Source organism: Dermacentor andersoni, chromosome 5 (assembly GCF_023375885.2).
Source record: "Dermacentor andersoni chromosome 5, qqDerAnde1_hic_scaffold, whole genome shotgun sequence".
In the NCBI taxonomy this organism is placed as follows: domain Eukaryota; kingdom Metazoa; phylum Arthropoda; class Arachnida; order Ixodida; family Ixodidae; genus Dermacentor; species Dermacentor andersoni.
Genome location: NC_092818.1, coordinates 49,298,079 through 49,316,952, shown reverse-complemented (window position 1 = coordinate 49,316,952; position 18,874 = coordinate 49,298,079). Strand labels below are relative to the sequence as shown.

The following is an 18,874-nucleotide window of genomic DNA, read 5'->3' as shown; positions in this document are numbered from 1 at the left end:
AATGCCGGAACTAGTGTTCTCACCCCAGAAGAAAAAGTACAAACGAGGCTGTCCGACTCAGCCAGTAGATTAAGGTCAATGATGATGTTTTCCAGGGCGCTGATCCCGTCTCTGGTATCCACCCACGACGCCTCAGTCGATGCGACTTTGTTTGCAATGATGACAAAACTGGGAAACCTGCAGTCACCAAATGTACTCACAGTCAATTTGTCGGTTTTCATCATGCTAATTTTGGTACACTGAGATGTCCCACTTTTCAAATTCGCACCGTAAGGGTAGGGGAACAAATCAAAATTGACTATATAGCGGATGCAGCAAAACAAATAGGCGTGAAGCTTAGCCTCGAAACTGCTATTGGCGCACTATGGTGATTCAGATGAATATATTGACAGCTGTGCATGTTTATCTTTCTCCGGTGACCACTTTTCACCGGCTAAGTAATGTGAAACATCGTCGCTCGGCGCAAGGACGCACCTGCACGTACCGGAAGTTTCTCGAATGTTATTGATGGTTCCATTTGTCGGCTGTGGTCACCGAACTTTGTGAATTATTGTATGTGCGACGCCAACTTGTGCAGTAATGTCTGCGAGGCACGCGGGCATCAGCGATTGCGCTCAAACCTTCGATGAGTCACGTAAAAAAGGCAACGCGCATGACCCGTTCATCAGATTTGGACGATCGACGACTGCGCTCGCCGCTATCGTTGTGCTTTGAGTGTGACGTGCTTTTGTGAGCACTGGTTTGCTCAGTAAATAGTTCTTTTCGTGATTTACAGTTTTGCTACTGTGCTCTTCACCGTCATTACAACATGACAATGTATTACTGCGAAGCTGTATATGGCTAGCCGATTCGTCCGTGCGTCCGTCCGTCCGTCCGTCTGTCGCCTGTACGCTGAATACTCCAGCGCAACCCATGCGGATGCCCGAAATAAAAAAGAAAGAGAGGCGCGCGATTCGCTGCGCCAGTAGTGACGTCTTTGCTCTCCGTCGCAGCCAAGCGCGCGCGCAGCAGTTTCTCTCCGGCTCCAAAATGGCTAGGCCACGCGTCATACATATTACTGAGGAGCAGGAAGCTTTCTGTCAGCAACGCCGCGAGCCGAACCGGGGACGAGCTCATCAACGCCATGCCGATGCTACAGCCCGGGCACAAGAACAGGCTCGTGCAGCCGAGCGCAAGCAGAAACTGCGTACCGAGGACCTGACAGTCTACCAAGCTGTTGTTTAATGAACCGCTGGGATTAACCCAGGGATACACACAGGGGACACACGCTTCAGCTTCGCTAGTTAACCCTTTGTATGGAGGGCTTGGGTAGTGATTTTTTTACTTTAAAGTTTCCCTAAAATTAAGCTCCTACAAGTTTGGTGTTTACCTATACTAAGTATAAAATATTCAGCAATTCACTCTACAAACTGTTGCACCCTTTGGGGTGTACATTTGCCACACAACAATAATCGTCATCTGTCTTTTCCGCATTTCCTTTCTTTAACGCTGCGAGCCCGGTACTTCCAAGTCACGAACGGTATGCGCGTAATCAGCATGACAGAGCATTCTTGACTGGAAAGTAACGAGCGCAGCGTTTTCAAGAAAGCAAATGCAGGCTAGACAGATGACGATTATTGTCTTGTGGCAAATATACACTGCAAATGGAGTAAACTTTTTTTAGAGTGTTGACACAAGCCAGGAACAACGGGACAGTTATGTAAACACTTCTTCTGCCTATTGGTCGACTTTTGCGCGAACCAAGAACGTTTAGTCAGTTTAAATGCAGGTGATTTCATATGTAGGCAGCTTGCAGGATACTTTTAACACCAAATAGGAAGACGGACACTGTGGACTTTTTTGCGCCTTGTGGATATCTTCTGATTCTAGACCAGTTGGCGTTCTGCACTGCGACATGATTTATTATAATGAAAACACCGTCCTCGTTCTGTCTTGCCCGTGGCGAAATGACCTGAATTTCGGCGGATGATATTTGCGGCACCAATGTCTTGCAGATCTGTGCCTGCAGCTAGGCGTTTAAATAACTTCTTTCTCTAATTCCCTGTAGGGGGGAACAACATATATTAGTGACGATCCAATCAAGTTTACCGAATTGGATCCCGGCTCCACCCAAGGTCTTGACCGCGTCCCTTTTAATTAGTGGCGAGGAAACGGGTGAATCCGTCCTGCATTTAGTGATCGCGCACTCATATTGCACCACGCACGCACACTCTTGATTCCGCGGCGGGCCTCTATTGTTCATTCATAAACATACGAGAAACGACCGCAGCCGGCCATACGGCGCTGTCAGCACGCATACACTGACAGAAATTTGTGGACAGGGGATTGCACAGAGGCACCACATACACTGTCAGGACTTCGTGGACACTGGATTGCACAGACACCACATACTTCTGAGTATTCCCACCACCGCCTTCTTAGTAAGCTTCTCAATGCACGCGCGGTGCAGAGAGGCACAGGGTTTCCTGCGAAAAGCTCTTGGAGCGTCATGGTCGCGCCGACGCAGGGATTCCTACAAAAAGCTGCCGTGGCGTCACCGTTGCGCCGATGACGAAAAAGACAATTATATCTAAACCTGAGGTGCTATGCAGGATGCGCCGAGTTTGGCGAAACTCGGGATCTTCACGAGCTCTGGCGACGCCCCAAGATGAAAGCACAAATGGTACCGAGACACAGTTTATCTTTCGACAAGCCTCCAGTTTCATTGGTTTATCTAGATTCACTCTGGGTGGCTTATCATTACTTGGGCGTTGCCTTCCGGGCGGTCGACAAACTGGGCCTCACGTGATCATACCGTCGGTGCATGGTCATGCTTTCTTTCACTTGTTTGTCGTCCCACCGAGCGCATTACATGCACAAGCAAGTTATAAAACAAATGCATTTAGTACAATATTATCAGTTACTTTAACGTGGTTTAGAAGCATTTTAATGCTTACAAGATGTACACTGAATGTGTATTAGACTAATTTGTAATTTAGTACGCTTCGCATTATATCACGAGGGAACGCTGTGGTGGCGTCATCACATCCATTCACCGGGCGAGCATGGCGGCTAAACATCGAAGAGGCCCAGTGTAAACAAACTCGTACAACGAGCTTCCAGTGCGCGACGTAGTGATCAGGCTCGACAATGACCACTATTTCTTGGATAGTTCTGTTCCTCCGGGAGCAATATTTGCGTGCACCCCGTAAGACTGCCAATAGTTTCAGCAATTTTACAGATCGCAACGCGCAGCTACTGTTCACGGCACAATCCTGAACAAACTACTTATCCGGCGCTGCTTCTGTGAGTGCGCTGAGTTCCTCCGCATGCGTGACTGCGAGCGTCACGAATATTGCATAGTGTGTGCAAAAGGAAGACAGCCTATATAGCTGCGATGCGACAAGGAGGTGGTGCCGACGATGCATCTCGCAACCAACACTGTGAAGGAGAGATCGGCAAACTGAAGGGAAGTACATCTCTACTGTTCCATATTTAGCATAATAATAGTGCACGGATTAAGTAACTTTCGTAGTAACGAACTGAATCTCCAGCAGTTTAAAAAAGGCATTGAGAACCAATGAGTGTTCGTGCTTTTACATGCACCTGGGCCCGCAAAAATTTGGAAAAGATAAAGGTAACCTTCACTAACTTGGTGAGATAAAAGAAATTCATGAGTGACATTCAGCCCGCACAATCTATGGAAGAGTATCTTTATCCACGTGAAATATCAATAGCAGGTGCTGATATAAAGCACGAAACTAAGCTTTCGTCTGACTGTCGCCACTCGCGGCAAGAAGTGCAAAATTTAATAATTTTCTCGATCTCCGTTTGTCCTAAGAAATTTCTAGCATTCAAAACGAAAAACAGACACTTAAAGAAATAAAAATGTTTGTTATTTTATTTGTTGTATTTTAACGTATTCGTTTGAGCGAAAGTGTAGGTGCAAGAATGCGCCGCATGCATCCTGTTTGCATTCGATGGAGCATAGAAATAGATGGAGGATAGTTTTATTAGAATATAAGGACGTCTACCGAGCGGTCCATTTAGGCGCCGCTGACCTCCTTGAAGTACTTGGGTTCAGCGAGAGCAGGGGAAAAGTAAACATGTCCGCAATAGGCGTTAATAAGCGGCGATTGGAGGATTGGTGGAAGAAAAGTAGGGAAACGATAAAAAACGGGGACGTGCAAAAGCACAGCTCGAAATAGGGGATCAGAAAATTTGGGTGGGGCAGTTTACAGTGTTTTTTTTTCTCTATCTTTTATTGTTTAACCTAAGTAGGGCATTAGGCAGTATAATAGCAAGAGCTTGGTGGCGCAACCCACCACCCCGTTCCAAAGGGGACGCTCATAACATCCATCCGTCCATCCATCCATCCAGAACAATAGTGCCCGAAAGAGGAGGCACGCCCTTGACGCGCCCGGGAAAGGCGTGGCAAGCGGATCACAGTAAGCGTGCAGACAGACAGCGGGACAGTCACGGTATTGGTAAGTTGCGATAATCCGTTGATAACAATACGCGGCGCTGGCGCGTTTCGTTGTGCCGCCTTCTGCGCTTGAAACGTGGAAGCAGCGTGCCGCGCAGGTGGAGCTCATGTTGTCATACCCGGCTTTTTGTCTACATACTTTTTTTGCCTGCAGCTTTTGCGCGTTTCACGCTCTCTCCGTTCACTGACTGCCGTCGCGCAAACTCGGGTAAAACTCGGGTGAACGAGAAATTCGGCGCATCCTGCATAGCACCCCTGCCTTCGATTTCTTTCGGCCGCTTGCCGGAATGGCCGGCAATACCCGCCTTGCTCGTCGGTTCCTAATACTACGACCCTTTTGGCGCCCGTTGATCGGCGCTTCGTCGAATCGAACAATGCCGCACCGTGAAAGTTGCGTTATGTGTTGTTCAAATATCGCATATAAGAAAACAACAAAGCACCCATTTCGGTATAGCTAAGTGGTCGTGGCATTGCGCACAAGGTTGGGGGCTTGATCCCGGTCGGAAAGGCCTTATTTCGACAGTGGCGGAATAAAAATAAATAAATAAATAAAACACTCGTTTTCAGTGCATTGGGAGCATATACCGAATTTCAGGCAGTGTAATCATAACGCAGTCCCCCACTGAGGTGCGCTTTGCAATCACAACTTGGTTTTGGCGCGTAAAGCCGTAAAGCCCTTTAAATCATTATCATTATCACGCGCTGCGTTGTCATCACCCGCCGCAACACTTGCGCGTTATCGCCGTTCTTTGCTGCCAGCGTTAAACTAGAGCAAACTCTATTTCGTTCAGTAATAATGTGACATACACCTGTCGGGACACATAGGAGCGTATGACTGGCTGCCTCAGTACTCCTCCACGTATATACTCTGCAAAACACGCCACGAAGTAGAAAATTGGTTCCTCACCTGAATTTTATCTCATCGATGACGCTCGGCTCATCGGTGGCGACGAAAACTCGCTTCTCGACCGTCTCCCCTCGAAGCTCCAGAGCGCTGTAGAATTCTTCAACGTGATGCATGTATTCGCTGATGTTATGGTATGCAGCCTCTATGTTCTTGTCCGTGCGCCGTATGTGCAGTCTGTATGAAATGACCATACATTTTGTTTTCCGTCCGACATTCATTAAGCATGACCATTCCTCACTGTTGGGACACCCCCCCCCCCCCCGATCTAGCTGAAATAAGCAAAAGGCTTGAGGCAGTACAAGACCCCGCAGCCAGTTTGTTTTTTGTATATATTCAAGCATCCGTCGTTACTTCCATGAAAGCGTCACTAGTTTCCTTCACTATTGCACCCCCCCAGTTGTAGGAAACACTCTTACCACAATAACGCGTCCCACGTCATTTAATTCTGAACGACTGAATAATCCTCAGAAATACAACATACCCACAAGCAACACGTGCAGCCGTTCTCTCATTTTTACCAATTACGTTCATAGATTGGAACTAGCTTCCATGATCTCGAACGGGCATCAGTGGCCCCAATACTTCAAAAAGATAAAATGCAACGTTAAATCTTACTTTGATGAGCTATTTCGTAACCATTGTGCTGGTATTCTATTTTTAGCGTATCTTACATATTGTGTATTATTATTTACTTTTGCCGTTTAGTGGTCTTCAAATTTCTAGTCTGCCGTACGATGTGCCGTACGACGCCATCCTTCTTCACTTTCAGTGACAATTCATTTGGATTGAGACCGGCAGTGCTAACGCAGGAGATACCCACAGGCCAACCGCGGACAAAAAGGCTGACGGCAATCTGTTTTCTGCTAAGTATTGTTTCAGATTACGACAGACTACTTGTTCAACTATCTTTTGCTGGAAAGTGTGGTCACCTAAATAGGACGATAGCTTGAAACGTTTAATGGTTGACTTAATTTTGGTATAGGTGCAATGCGAGAAGTTTTCCATTCAGCAGGAACTACACCCAGCATTAGCAAAATAATAAACATCACACACAAAAAGTGTGAAACTCGCTACATTATCTAGTGTATTTGCCCCCTGTTCTTTAAAATGCATGCTTATTTCAGGACGCCTTCCTGAGTAAGCGTAAGGGCCATCATTGAAAAACAAGTTGCAACAAATGCGTTGAAGTCATGCATATTTTTACAGGCGTACACAGAGTGAAAACTCTCATTCAGTGTGTTTACAACCGCCTTCGGGTCAGTGATGAGTGTGCGATCGACAGTTCTTGATATAAACTTCGAAAATATTCAAGGACGTTCTTTAAAAGATTTCCTATAGTAATAGAAAAGAAGTTGCCTTTAGCTCTTTTGAAATTGCCGCGCATATAACTTATTTTGTCCATCTTGGCACAGTACACGCCCTTCAACATCGCAAGCGCCTTAGTCGTCCCTTCGTTTGGATGATGTTCGTCGTGATCTAGTGGTTACTTTTCTTTCCTTTTTTTACGTTTCCAGGTACAAATCACGTTAATCATTGTAAACATAATTTCTTGAAATTAGTAAAAATTCTAATAGCGTCCATTTTTATGCTGAAGCCATCATAACAACATGAAAATTTTTTAAATATTTACCTGTAGCGGGCTTTTACATTCATGGCAGTGTATTACAAGAGTCAGCGTGGCAAAAACAAACTCCTGGTGAAATACAGCATTCAGAATACTAACTTTTCTACAACTAGGCAGAGAAATTTTAAATAGAAGGTTTAAACTGTGCCTAGAAAAAAGCATTGTCTGTAAGAAGCTCACAGCGTGTGGTATGGGAACCTGTTGCAATGCACGCTAGCAAGTCAATACGAGAAATGTTTGCCCCCTCCCCCCCTCCCTACAAGCAGTTTTGTTCAACTTTGTCACACCTAAAGTGGTGTAAATGAGTAATTTTTCTACAATAATAAGATTTGAATTTGGTGAACAATCGAATACACTGATAGCTACTGTGGTACCCCACAAACAAAGTTTGCAAGAAAAACGCTTTCATAATCTGGAATGCAAAGTAGTGCTGTAGACTTGGGACTTCCTATGACTGCCATGGGGACGCCACCAATGCAGAATGGTCGATCATATCTCTAGAAATCCTATGATGGCTAGGCAACCTTTTCGTTCAAAACATCGGCGTGTAATTACGTTTCCGTTAGCAAGGTGACCTGTGAATCGAGATTGAGCAGTAGCATTGCTAAGTATGGTGCCTTGTTCACAGTGCTTTCAGCATTAAAAAAAAGTATGCGTCGATTGTTTTAGAAAGGACCTAGCTTAACTACAGCTCCTTCCCACCCGTTCTCCCCAAATTCCCCCAAACAGGGCCATTATTTCCGTTGAATGTCAACTCACTTTCAAGTACAGCTTTCTCGATACGCTGGGAAACATGCAGTTTAGCGGACGTATAACGCATTCCAATATTTGTGGGAAAAAAGTAATTCGCGAAAATTGTTTACATTTCGAACATTAAATAAAAGGGGCCCTGAAACACCCCTCGCGCTTGGTGAAATAACACGGCCCGCGGGTACCATACGCTGCTCTGGACATCTCAGCCAAAGTTTGCAGACGTGCGCGGCGCATGGATATCGGAAGCTGAGCTTGAAGTAAACTTTCTCTCAAACGCTCTCTTTTCAACAGAAGCCTGCTACTGACTCTTTTCTGGACGCTTTATTTCGTAGTATATCAGATTCTCATACGCGGTTGTTGTTGGCCAATTGCTGACATCAATCAAGATGGGTGTTTGGACTGAGGGGTTGTTCCTACCGTTACTGTTCATATTTATTAACGAAGTTTAATAAACAGTCTAAATAAAATGAGCGAAAGTCTGCTTTCCGAATTTCGATAATGCTGACGCAGTTTGAGAAGAAGACGATTGTCGTCTGTTCACGCTCGGCCGTGGCCACACGCGCATTAATTAAACTTTGACCACCCCAATTATCGGTATCGTGGCTGTCCGATATCGCTAATATAGACTAGTTCTGAACACTCAGCCTCGAAAGACGCGAAAATTGAGTTCAGATCACACGCACGCTTGCCAGCGCTCGCTCACTCGTGGCCGCTCGTGGTTAGACGCCTCGGCGCAATCGGCTTCGTAAGGAGCTTCAAAATGCGCGAGTTGGATGTGGCTGCCATCCGTTGGTCAATATGGGTGCAGGACAAAGCCTGTCCGGAGCACGTAGCACGGCCACACTAGAGCATATGAGTGCGAGCATGTACTCTAGCCCTGTCACGCACAAAGCAAACGCTGCAGTTGCCTGCAGTCTCCAGATTTTAGCTGCAGCATACATAAGCCTCATGTTGTAACGAATATTTGTTCCGGTAATTTTTTGTCCTTAGGCAACCAGCTGGAGCCTCAAATAGCAAGGCGTTACCATTTGTGGTATCGTACAGATTTTTCCTTCTAATTTCTCGCTTCCCATTCTTGTAAATCTCTATGGTCCTTCTTGTTTCCCTTCTTTGCATCCAATCGACAGTCTCTGTTTCTCTTACTTTATTTTTATGAGACCTGATTGCCTATGTCACTTTCAATGAAACCTTTACTTGATTATGAACTTTCTTGACCTCTTCCTCTATCCTGTGTCCACGCTTTTCAGGCACAGGTACTTGTGCACTCTAGCCGCCTATTTATTTCGATCGATGTTCTTGAGTCTTCCTTCAAACGTAATTTTGCTCTGCGCTTCTCTGACTTAAAAAGAGGCCCAACTCATATTACCCTGCACTGCCTCATTTGTGGTTTTACCGTGAGCTCCGAAAGCCAACTGACCCATCGACCTTTGCTTAACTTCCAACTCAGAGAAGACAACAGATGTTAAGCAAAGAGTGGCATTTGGAAACGTTAGCGCTGGAACTATACTTCCTTTGGAAAAGAAGTTTATTGGACGTTGGCCGTGAATCCAGAAAGGTCCGTCGCGAAGAGCACTGGTTCAGGTCGAGCACTGTCTCGCGCACTGAATTGGCGATCCTGCCTGCGCTTCGGCTCTCCTCCTCTTCTTTATTACATGAGGCGCATGCTTCTTCCACCCCCACGGAAGAAGCATGAGTCATCCTGGCCAACGAAGAGGTGGGCTCAGGAGGGTGGAAGTTGGGCTTGAGGCGGTCTACGTGAACGATATCGCGTCCACGGGGGCGGAGATTGGCAGGCGGAGTAAGTCGCTCGACGATGTACTTAACGCGAGATGTGCGCGCGACCACGCGGTAAGGCCCGTCATAGTTAGGGAACAGTTTGGAAGACAGAACAGGAGCGTGGAGTGGTACCTACAACCATATGAGTGTTCTTCGAAGGAAAGTAGCGTGTGTAGGTAGGTCGTCCGGGATCTGTTTCTGGCGCTGCTGGTAAGTCGTAGTGAAACGCTTAGCCAGTTGACGACATTCTTGGGCACATTGGGCAGCTTCAGAAATGGGTACTGTGGGGGTTCCACTCTGCGTGCAGCTAGGGCTGAAGGCGAGCTCCGGATCTAGCCCCACGCAGTCGCTTCGTGGTACTCCCAACCCGTAGCGCGGGAATCGCGGCTACGCCGGGTTCAGACGAAAAAGGCAACCAGCGGTGTCAACGGTAACAACGTTTATTGCTATTAGCAATAGCGAACACTCGCAGAGGGACGTCCTCTCAGTAATAGTAGTAAAAAGGCTGGCCTCGTTGTCTGGGTCGGTCAGACAAACGAGATCACTCACGGGATGCGCCAGGTGCTGTCGTCCAGGCGGTCCAAGGTGTCGGCGTCCCAAGAGCGCGAGTCTCTCCCGGTGGCGCGCTTTTATGCTTTTTTACCTTTTTGCGAGGGGGAGTCCTCCTCGCCCGCCGGATACGTTTCCCTTTCCCCTGAGCCGCGTAGGGGAAGAGGGGTACGCGCGTCATCAGAGCGACGGAGAAACGGAGGGCGCGTAGTGCCTCTCTCCCATATCTACGCCGGCCCGTACCATCGCCACGTGCGAACGGGACGCCGCGGATACGCGGGAGGAAAAGGAGGCGGGTGCTCCCCACAGTACATACGCGGAAGCATCGGGGTTGTAAGGTAGTAAGGTGCCTATCATCATCATGATCATCATCAGCCTCGTTATGCCCACTGCAGGGCAAAGGCCTCTCCCATACTTTTCCAACTACCCCGGTCATGTACTAATTGTGGCCATGTTGTCCCTGCAAACTTCTTAATCTCATCTGCCCACCTAACTTTCTGCTGCCCTCTGCTATGCTTTCCTTCCCTTGAAATCCATTCCGTAACTCTTAATGACCGTCGGTTATCTTCCCTCCTCATTACGTGTCCTGCCCATGCGCATTTCTTTTTCTTGATTTCAACTAAGATTTCAGTAACTCGCGTTTGTTCCCTCACCCAATCTGCTCTTTTCTTATACCTTAACGTTATACCAATCATTCTTCTTTCCATAGCTTGTTTCGTCATCCTCAATTTAAGTAGGACCCTTTTCGTAAGCCTCCAGGTTTCTGCCCCGTACGTGAGTACTAGAAAGACACAGCTGTTATAAACTTTTCTCTTGAGGAATAATGGCAGCCTGCTGTTCATGATCTGAGAATGTCTGCCAAACACACCCCAGCCCATTCTTCTTCTGATCATTTCAGTCTCATGATCCGGATCCGCAGTCACTACCTGTCCTAAGTAGATGTATTCCCTTACCACTTCGAGTGCCTCACTACCTATTGTAAACTGCTGTTCCCTCCGAGACTGGTAAACATTACTTTAGTTTTCTGCAGATTAATTTTTAGACCCACCCTTCGGCTTTGCCTCTCCAGGTCAGTGAGCATGCACTGCAGTTGGTCCCTCGAGTTACTAAGCAAGGCAATATCATCAGCGAATCGCAAGTTACTAAGGTATTCTCCATTAACTCTCATCCCCAATTATTCCCAATCCAGGTACCCCCTGTAAACACGCTGTGAATAGCATCGGGGAGATCCTATCTCCCTGCCTGACGCCTTTCTTTATTGGGATTTTGTCGCTTTCTTTATGGAGGACTACGGTGGCTGTGGAGCCGCTATAGATATCTTTCAGTATTTTTACTATAGATATCTTTCAGTATTTTTACACACGGCTCGTCTACACCCTGATTACGCAATGCCTCCATGACTGCTGAGGTTTCGACTGAATCAAACGCGTTCTCGTAATCAATGAAAGCTATAAATAAAGGTTTGTTATATTCCGCACATTTTTCTATCACCTGATTGATAGTGTGAATATGGTCTATTGTTGAGCAGCCTTTACGGAATCCTGCTGGTCCTTTGGTTGACGGAAGCCTAAGCTGTTCCTGATTCTATTTGCAATTACCTTAGTAAATACTTTGTAGGCAACGGACAGTAAACTGATCGGTCTATAATTTTTCAAGTCTTCGGCGTCCCCTTTCTTATGGATTAGGATTATGTTAGCGTTTTTCCAAGATTCCGGTACGCTCGAAGTCCTGAGGCATTGCGTATACAGGGTGGCCAGTTTCTCTAGAACAATCTGCCCACCATCATTCAACAAATCTGCTGTTACCTGATCCTCCCCAGCTGCCTTCCCCCTTTGCATAGCTCCCAAGGCTTTCTTTACTTCTTCCGGTGTTACCTGTGGGATTTCGAATTCCTCTAGACTATTCTCTCTTCCATTATCGGCGTGGGTGCCACTGGTACTGTATAAATCTCTATAGAACTCCTCAGCCACTTGAACTATCTCATCCATATTAGTAATGATAATGCCGGCTTTGTCTCTTAACGCATAGATCTGATTCTTGCCAATTCCTAGATTCTTGTTCACTGCTTTTAGGCTTCCTCCGTTCCTGAGAGCATGTTCATTTCTATCCATATTATACTTCCTTATGTCAGCTGTCTTACGCTTGTTGATTAACTTCGAAAGTTCTGCCAGTTCTATTCTAGCTGTAGGGTTAAGACTTTCACATATTGGCATTTCTTGATCAGATCTTTCGTCTCCTGCGAAAGCTTACTGGTATCCTGTCTAACGGAGTTACCACCGACTTCTATTGCACACTCCTTAATGATGGCCACAAGATTGCCGTTCATTGCTTCAACACTAAGGTCCTCTTCCTGAGTCAAAGCCGAATACCTGTTCTGTAGCTTGATCTGGAATTCCTCTATTTTCCCTCTTACCGCTAACTCATTGATCGACTTCTTATGTACCAGTTTCTTCCGTTCCCTCCTCAGGTCTAGGCTAATTCGAGTTCTTACCATCCTATGGTCACTGCAGCGCACCTTGGTGAGCACGTCCACATCTTGTATGATGCCAGGGTTAGCGCAGAGTATGAAGTCTATTTCATTTCTAGTCTCGCCGTTCGGGCGAGACTATATTCACGTCCACCTTCGGCTATCTCGCTTGCGGAAGAAGGTATTCATTATCCGCATATTATTCTGTTCCGCAAACTCTACTAATAACTCTCCCCTGGTATTCCTAGTGCCTATGCCATATTCCCCCACTGCGTTGTCTCCAGCCTGCTTCTTGCCTACCTTCGCATTGAAGTCGCCCATCAGTATACTGTATGTTGTTTTGACTTTACCCAACGCCGACTCCACGTCTTCATAGAGGCTTTCGACTTCCTGGTCGTCATGACTGGATGTAGGGGCGTAGACCTGTACAACCTTCATTTTGTACCTCTTATTAAGTTTCACAACAAGACCTGCCACTCTCTCGTTAATGCTATAGAATTGCTGTATGTTACCAGCTATGTTCTTAATAATGAGGCTTCCGACTCCTAGTTCTCGTCTCTCCGCTAAGCCCCGGTAGCACAGGACGTGCCCGCTTTTTAGCACTGTATATGCTTCTTTCGGCCTCCTAACTTCACTGAGCCCTATTATATCCCATTTACTGCCCTCTAATTCCTCCAATAGCACTGCTAGACTCGCCTCACTAGATAACATTCTAGCGCTAAACGTCTCCAGGTTCATATTCCAGGTGCCTATGGTATGACACAGTTGGCGACCGCACAATAGGAAGAATGGAGAAGAACCGGCTGTGACTTGCGTAGCAGTGTTAGATGGTAAGTAGCAAAGGGGAGAAACCGTTTCAAGTTAGCCTGATTGGATGCAACATGGGTGGCAAGGATGCCTCCCAAAGTCCGATTAAACCGCTCACTGAGGCCGTTTCTCTGAGGATGGTAGGCCGTGCTGGTGCGATTAACAATGTGGCACTGATGGAGCAGGATTCAACCACGTCAGATAGGAAGACACGGCCGCGGTCGCTCAGGAGTTCGCACGGAGGGCCATGTTGCGCACGGAGGCCGCACCGGTCGCCTGCAGTAGTGAATGGCAGGGGTCCATATAAATCAATGCCGACACGGTCAAACGCACAGCCTGGGCACGGAAACGGTTGTAAAGGACCGGTAGTAGGATGAGGGTTTCTTTACCGCCGTTGATATTCAGGGCCGTCACGAATAATCTGGCGAATTAATGTGTACATCCCGCGCCAGTAATAATTATGCTGAAGGCGTTCCTAAATCTTGAAGACACCATCGTGAGCATATTTCGGGTCTGAGTGAAAAGCTGCACAGATAAGGGGGAAAGGGCACAAAGGCGATATAGCCAGACCAGTCCTGTTTAGGTAAAAGCTCAGTGGGGGGACTCGACACCGTAGTCTTGTAATCGTTACAATAATTTTCCTAGAGGAACAAGATTTGTTGTTCCAATGAAAATTGAGAAGCTTGAAATTAAATGTTGCCAACGATGATTGAGCGAAGTTATTTGCACTAGTATATTTTATGAACCGCGCCGCAGTGATGAAAGCTGACGAAGGTAAAATGGGGATTATAGGACCATCGTGGAATGCTACTGCGAGTGCGTCTGCATATTCGTTTAAGGTTAGACCTTTGCGGCCTGGGACTCACACCATACGAACGAGCCGTAACTGTATTGGGAGAAGAAAGTTGAAATTTTCTAATGAATCGAATATGGTTAGATAAGAGCAGACAGACAAGCAATCAGTTAAGATTACGGCTGATGACAGAGATGATGGTAATTTGCGTAAAGCTAAGACAGTTGCTAATAATTCCACCTGAAAGGTAGGCGTGAAGTCAGGTAGAAGAATGGAAAAAGAACAATTTAGACGTGGTGATACAATGCCCTCACCTGGCTTTTCTTCACAGATTGAAGTATCACTTGCTATAACGGTCGTTTTATCTAGGTGTTCAAGGTGTTCTTCCAAAGTACTATTCAGGTATTGATACTGAAGAATTTTAGCGGTTTTTTGAAAAAGATCATCAAATTCCATTTGAGTGACTTGAACCGAGGAATCTAGTAAGACTACCTCCCATAAGTGATCATTTAATGAGTCCAATAGTCTTTGTAGGAAAATAACTTAAGGGCAACGTGAGCAATACCATTCATGGTTAATAAACGAGGCCGATTCATTAATAAAAAGTTGTTGTGATCTCCTCTGTGGTGATGCATATATATTTAGATATGTTTGTACTGTTAAGATATGAAATCGCATGAGAGAAGAAGGCAGGTGCTTCTTGATATAAGATATCATTAGCAACAAATTTAGGAAGCCGATGACACAGACGTAATGCCTGTAGTTATAATAAAATCAGAGGTCGAATTTTGTATGCAGGTTCGCCAGAAAACAAAGCGCAGCCGAACTCTATTATCGGGCGAACATATTGTGCAATATATCGTAATGAGGGCATGCCGACGCAACCCTGATCGATTGCTGCAAAATCTATGCAGCATTCCTACTGCGCGTACTTCCTTTGAGATAACATGATCTATATGCGGAGCTCACGCAAGCTTTTTGGAGTACATTACACTCAAATATTTAAGTGAATTCCCCTGTGGCAAACTGTCTTGTCAATAACGAAGCGGAATTTGCGCAGGAACGCTTTGAGGGAAAACTAGGACGGTGCTTTTTCTGATATTAAGAGAGAGGTTAATGCCATCAAGCCATAGTTCTAGGCGGCTCATATAGTACTCTGGAGTTTTGTACAAAACATGTAAATCTACCGATTCAACAAAAACAGCCTATGTCGTCGGCGTATACGGGCACATGCACATCCTGTTACAACGGTACAGCATTCAGTAAAACATTAAACAGCAATGGCGATAGGACTGACACCTGAAGTACACATCTCGACTGTTTATACGTTAATGAAGACAGTCCGCGGAGACAGCAGTAAAATTCCCTGCCGTTTAAAAATTTACAAACCCACACGACAAAATAATTTGGCAGATCAGAATTCTGAAGCGAGTTTATTAGGCTTGCATGTTCTACTCTGCCATACGCGTTAGTGACAGCCAAAGTAACTGAGGCTGCATATTTTTCCGACGTCGAGCTAGCTGAATAAGACTTTCTAGGTCAACATGGGCAGAAGAAATTGAGCACCCCCGTCTTACGCCAATTTGGCATGGTCTCAAAATCATGTTGTCTATCAGGCAGTTATATATGCGGTCGTGTAAGATTTTTTAGACAAGTTTTACTATGTTAGATGTAATAGATATTGGCCTAAGCTATCTAATAGCTAACTGGCACCTTTCCTTTGTAATAATGGGATTACTTTTGGAAGTCTCCATTGCGCAGGAATCCACCATATTTTAGTAGAAAGGTTTACCATGGTAAGTAATGCGTGTGCTTATATCTTCAATAAAGTTTTCATTATTGCCGTAGTAATGCCATCGAGGCCTGGTGCTGAACTAGGCAGATGACTTAGTGCATTTTCAGCTCCTAAACCGTAACTTCTTCTAAGTCTTTACTATGAGTAGGTGGCGTAGTGTGATAGGACAAAATCTGTTTAAACCGGCATTCTAGACCTTTAGCAGTACCTTCCAGTACTTTGGCCAATTCCCAGTGTGTTAGAACCGCAAAGTTGACGTTTATTCGTGCCGGTAGTACTTTTTATTTCTCAGAAATCGAAAGAGTGCTTTTCTGTTGGCGGCCTTTGAAACGAAGTCACAGCGTTTACAATCAATGTTGTCTTTCTTACTTGCAACTGTTCTTTTAAATGTTACTGCCGCGAACTTATAGTTTCTACATTTGCTAGCACACTGGTTACGAACTAGTGTTTGCAGCGGTGCTTTTCTTAACCTGTAATGGTGTGAGCACTCTGCATTCCACCAAAGGTTAGAAGACCGCATTTACTGGAATGCACAGCGAATTGAGATCTTTCCACAGAATCTTTTAAAGCAGAAAAAAAAAGCGTATGGTCTTTCGTTCATCATTATCTCATTGCTGATTGATAAAGACGTGTGCAAGACCTTTTTGAATGTGCTGAATTAAAAAAAAGTGTTTGAATGCAAGGTAATCTGAGTCAACGGGCGTACGAGCGCAAGAAGTATCGGAAGCTGGTCACTGCTAGTGCCCCAGTTTATAGCGCTATGTGGAGATAGAGAAATTAGAAGTAGCGAAAGTGAGATCTATCGCGGAAAGGAACTGGCCACAAATACATCTGAGTGTTCTTGGGCTAATTCATAATGAATAATTGTAAGCAGCCCAATCCCACAAACGCTTACCACTCGAATCAGTCTTGAACGCTCACGAAGTATGGTTGGAGTTGAAGCCTCCGGAAAAAATGATTTCCTTTCTGCAGGACGTATTTAACATATCTAGAACATTAGTATTCAGAATGCCTCCGGAGAAATAGATATTAACTAGACCAGTGGGTTGAGGCCTGGAATAGAAATGTCTTTAGCTAGAATTCCGCTTTCTAAATTCATAAGCCGGTAAGCCATTTTATCCCGTAGCGCAATTTTTGAAGATAGCTAAGCCGCCACCATGAGAGAGATGGTCTAAATGAAATGGGCGAAGCGAAGAGTACTGGTTAAGGTCGAGCACTGAACCTCGCGCAATGCGTTGGCGATCCTGCTTGCGCTTCTGCTGTCCTCCTCTCCTTCATTACAATTTCAAGATTCGACGCACCACGTCCTATATATTGTGGCCCCAGAGAGCTCTTCCGATTAAATTAAATTTGGAGTCGGCTATCTCGGAGCACAGACACGCTAAAATAATTCTTCCAACTGATACTGTGTAGAAACACGACTGCCTCTAACTTTTCAATACAGCATACCCACTTACTGCAGTCAGCAAAAAAAAAATAATAATTATTCAATTTTAGTCCATTGCGCTGCTGACAGCGATAATTACCACCTCACTTTTTGTCCCCCTGGCCACATAACTTATCTGCACAGGTGGCCTTCGCGTGTCTCCCAGCGCCTAACTTTAAGAAAACCATAAAACTTAATTTTGAACACCCTGTATATCTATTTTACCCGCCGTCGTTGGTTGGTGGCTATGGTGTTGGGCTGCTAAGTACGTGGTCGCGGGATCGAATCCCGGCCACGGCAGCCGCGTTTCGATGGGGGTGAAATGCGTAAACACCCGTGCACTTAGATTTAGGTGCATGTTAAAGAAACCCAGGTGGTCCAAGTTTCTGAAGTCCCCCACTGTGGCGTGCCTCATACGCAGAAAGTGCATTTGGCACGTGAAGCCCCATAATATAATGTAATTTATTTATTTCTTTATTTTAATACCTTCAGAGCCCATGGGGCGTTACAGAAGGGAGTGGTAGTAATAAATAAGGAAAAAGCACAAAGAAAATGTTACGTAGCATGTTCAAGCGCATTTTTAAATTAACTGGGGTCCGAATAGATACAGTGAAGGCGAGTAAGTGGTTCCAGCCATTACAAGTTTGAGGAATGAAATAATGAAAGTGTTCGTTAGATCTCCCTCAGCAGCTCCAAGAAATTGTCTACGATGACTTCGTGTTTGAGAATATCCCATAACAATTCCCTGTCTGCGTTGTCGTAGACTCTCTTATTATCTAGAAATGCTATAAACACAGGACTATTCAGGACACCAACGCCTGCATGTAATATATCTAGAAACCTACCAAACTATTGGGTAACTTACGAAACAATAGGGTGCTTGTATCCAACCTTCTTCTTGAAGTTCTTGATTTTCTGCTGTGTGGAATTCTGAAGGCGCAAAATGTAACCCATGATCAGCCCATACCACCACGCGTAGGGCTCCGCGTGGTTTGCCACCAAGGTCCTTACGATGGACGCAGGCAAGTCGAGAATATTGCGGCGAGTCTCGTTGCCTGCGTAGTACACATAAACAAGTAATAATACGTATAGCTGGATGAATGTTACGGCGATGTAAGCTGTACAAAACAAATATATGTGCAAAATAAAGTTAAAAGCATCGCCATTGAGGCGGAGTAGCTGGTCATTACCAAAATCTTACTTTTTAGACTCAGGTACCGCTCTTGGTGCTAAGTGTAAAGTCACGAATTGTCTTTTGTCCACAGAAAGTAACAGAATTCAGATTTTTTGGCACCTCTACTTTTAAACAAGCTATCAAACAGCCACATTTTCATATCAAGTGTGAACCAGTGCCCCAAAATTCGAATAGCTCAATGTATACATGCGTCTCCTATCAGGTATTCTCGCATCTCGTGAACGTCAGGTAGTGCTGTAGGAGAAAGCCCTAGGTAGATCTCCCACATGGCTGGTCACACAACTGTCCATCGACAATCATAATCATCATCATCATCA

General features: G+C 45.4%; 1 protein-coding gene and 1 long non-coding RNA gene across 2 annotated transcripts in view; one reads left to right on the top strand and one right to left on the bottom strand.

The window, feature by feature from the left end:
- Positions 1–18,411, bottom strand: part of LOC126530357 (alpha-(1,6)-fucosyltransferase-like) — a 47,195-nt gene extending 28,784 nt beyond the window's left edge. Inside the window, exons 1-3 of the mRNA XM_055070254.2 lie at positions 18,228–18,411; positions 5,373–5,546; positions 24–177 (exon numbers count right to left, since the gene is read on the bottom strand). Coding sequence (XP_054926229.2) covers positions 24–177; positions 5,373–5,546; positions 18,228–18,316 — 417 coding nt within the window. The 5' untranslated portion in view covers positions 18,317–18,411. The remainder of the gene's footprint in view (positions 1–23; positions 178–5,372; positions 5,547–18,227) is intronic.
- On the top strand, positions 10,383–13,599 carry LOC140218339 (uncharacterized). The gene is made up of 2 exons (XR_011894609.1): positions 10,383–10,420; positions 13,287–13,599. It is a non-coding gene; the product is annotated as an uncharacterized lncRNA (long non-coding RNA).
- Positions 18,412–18,874: the final 463 nt, after the last annotated feature.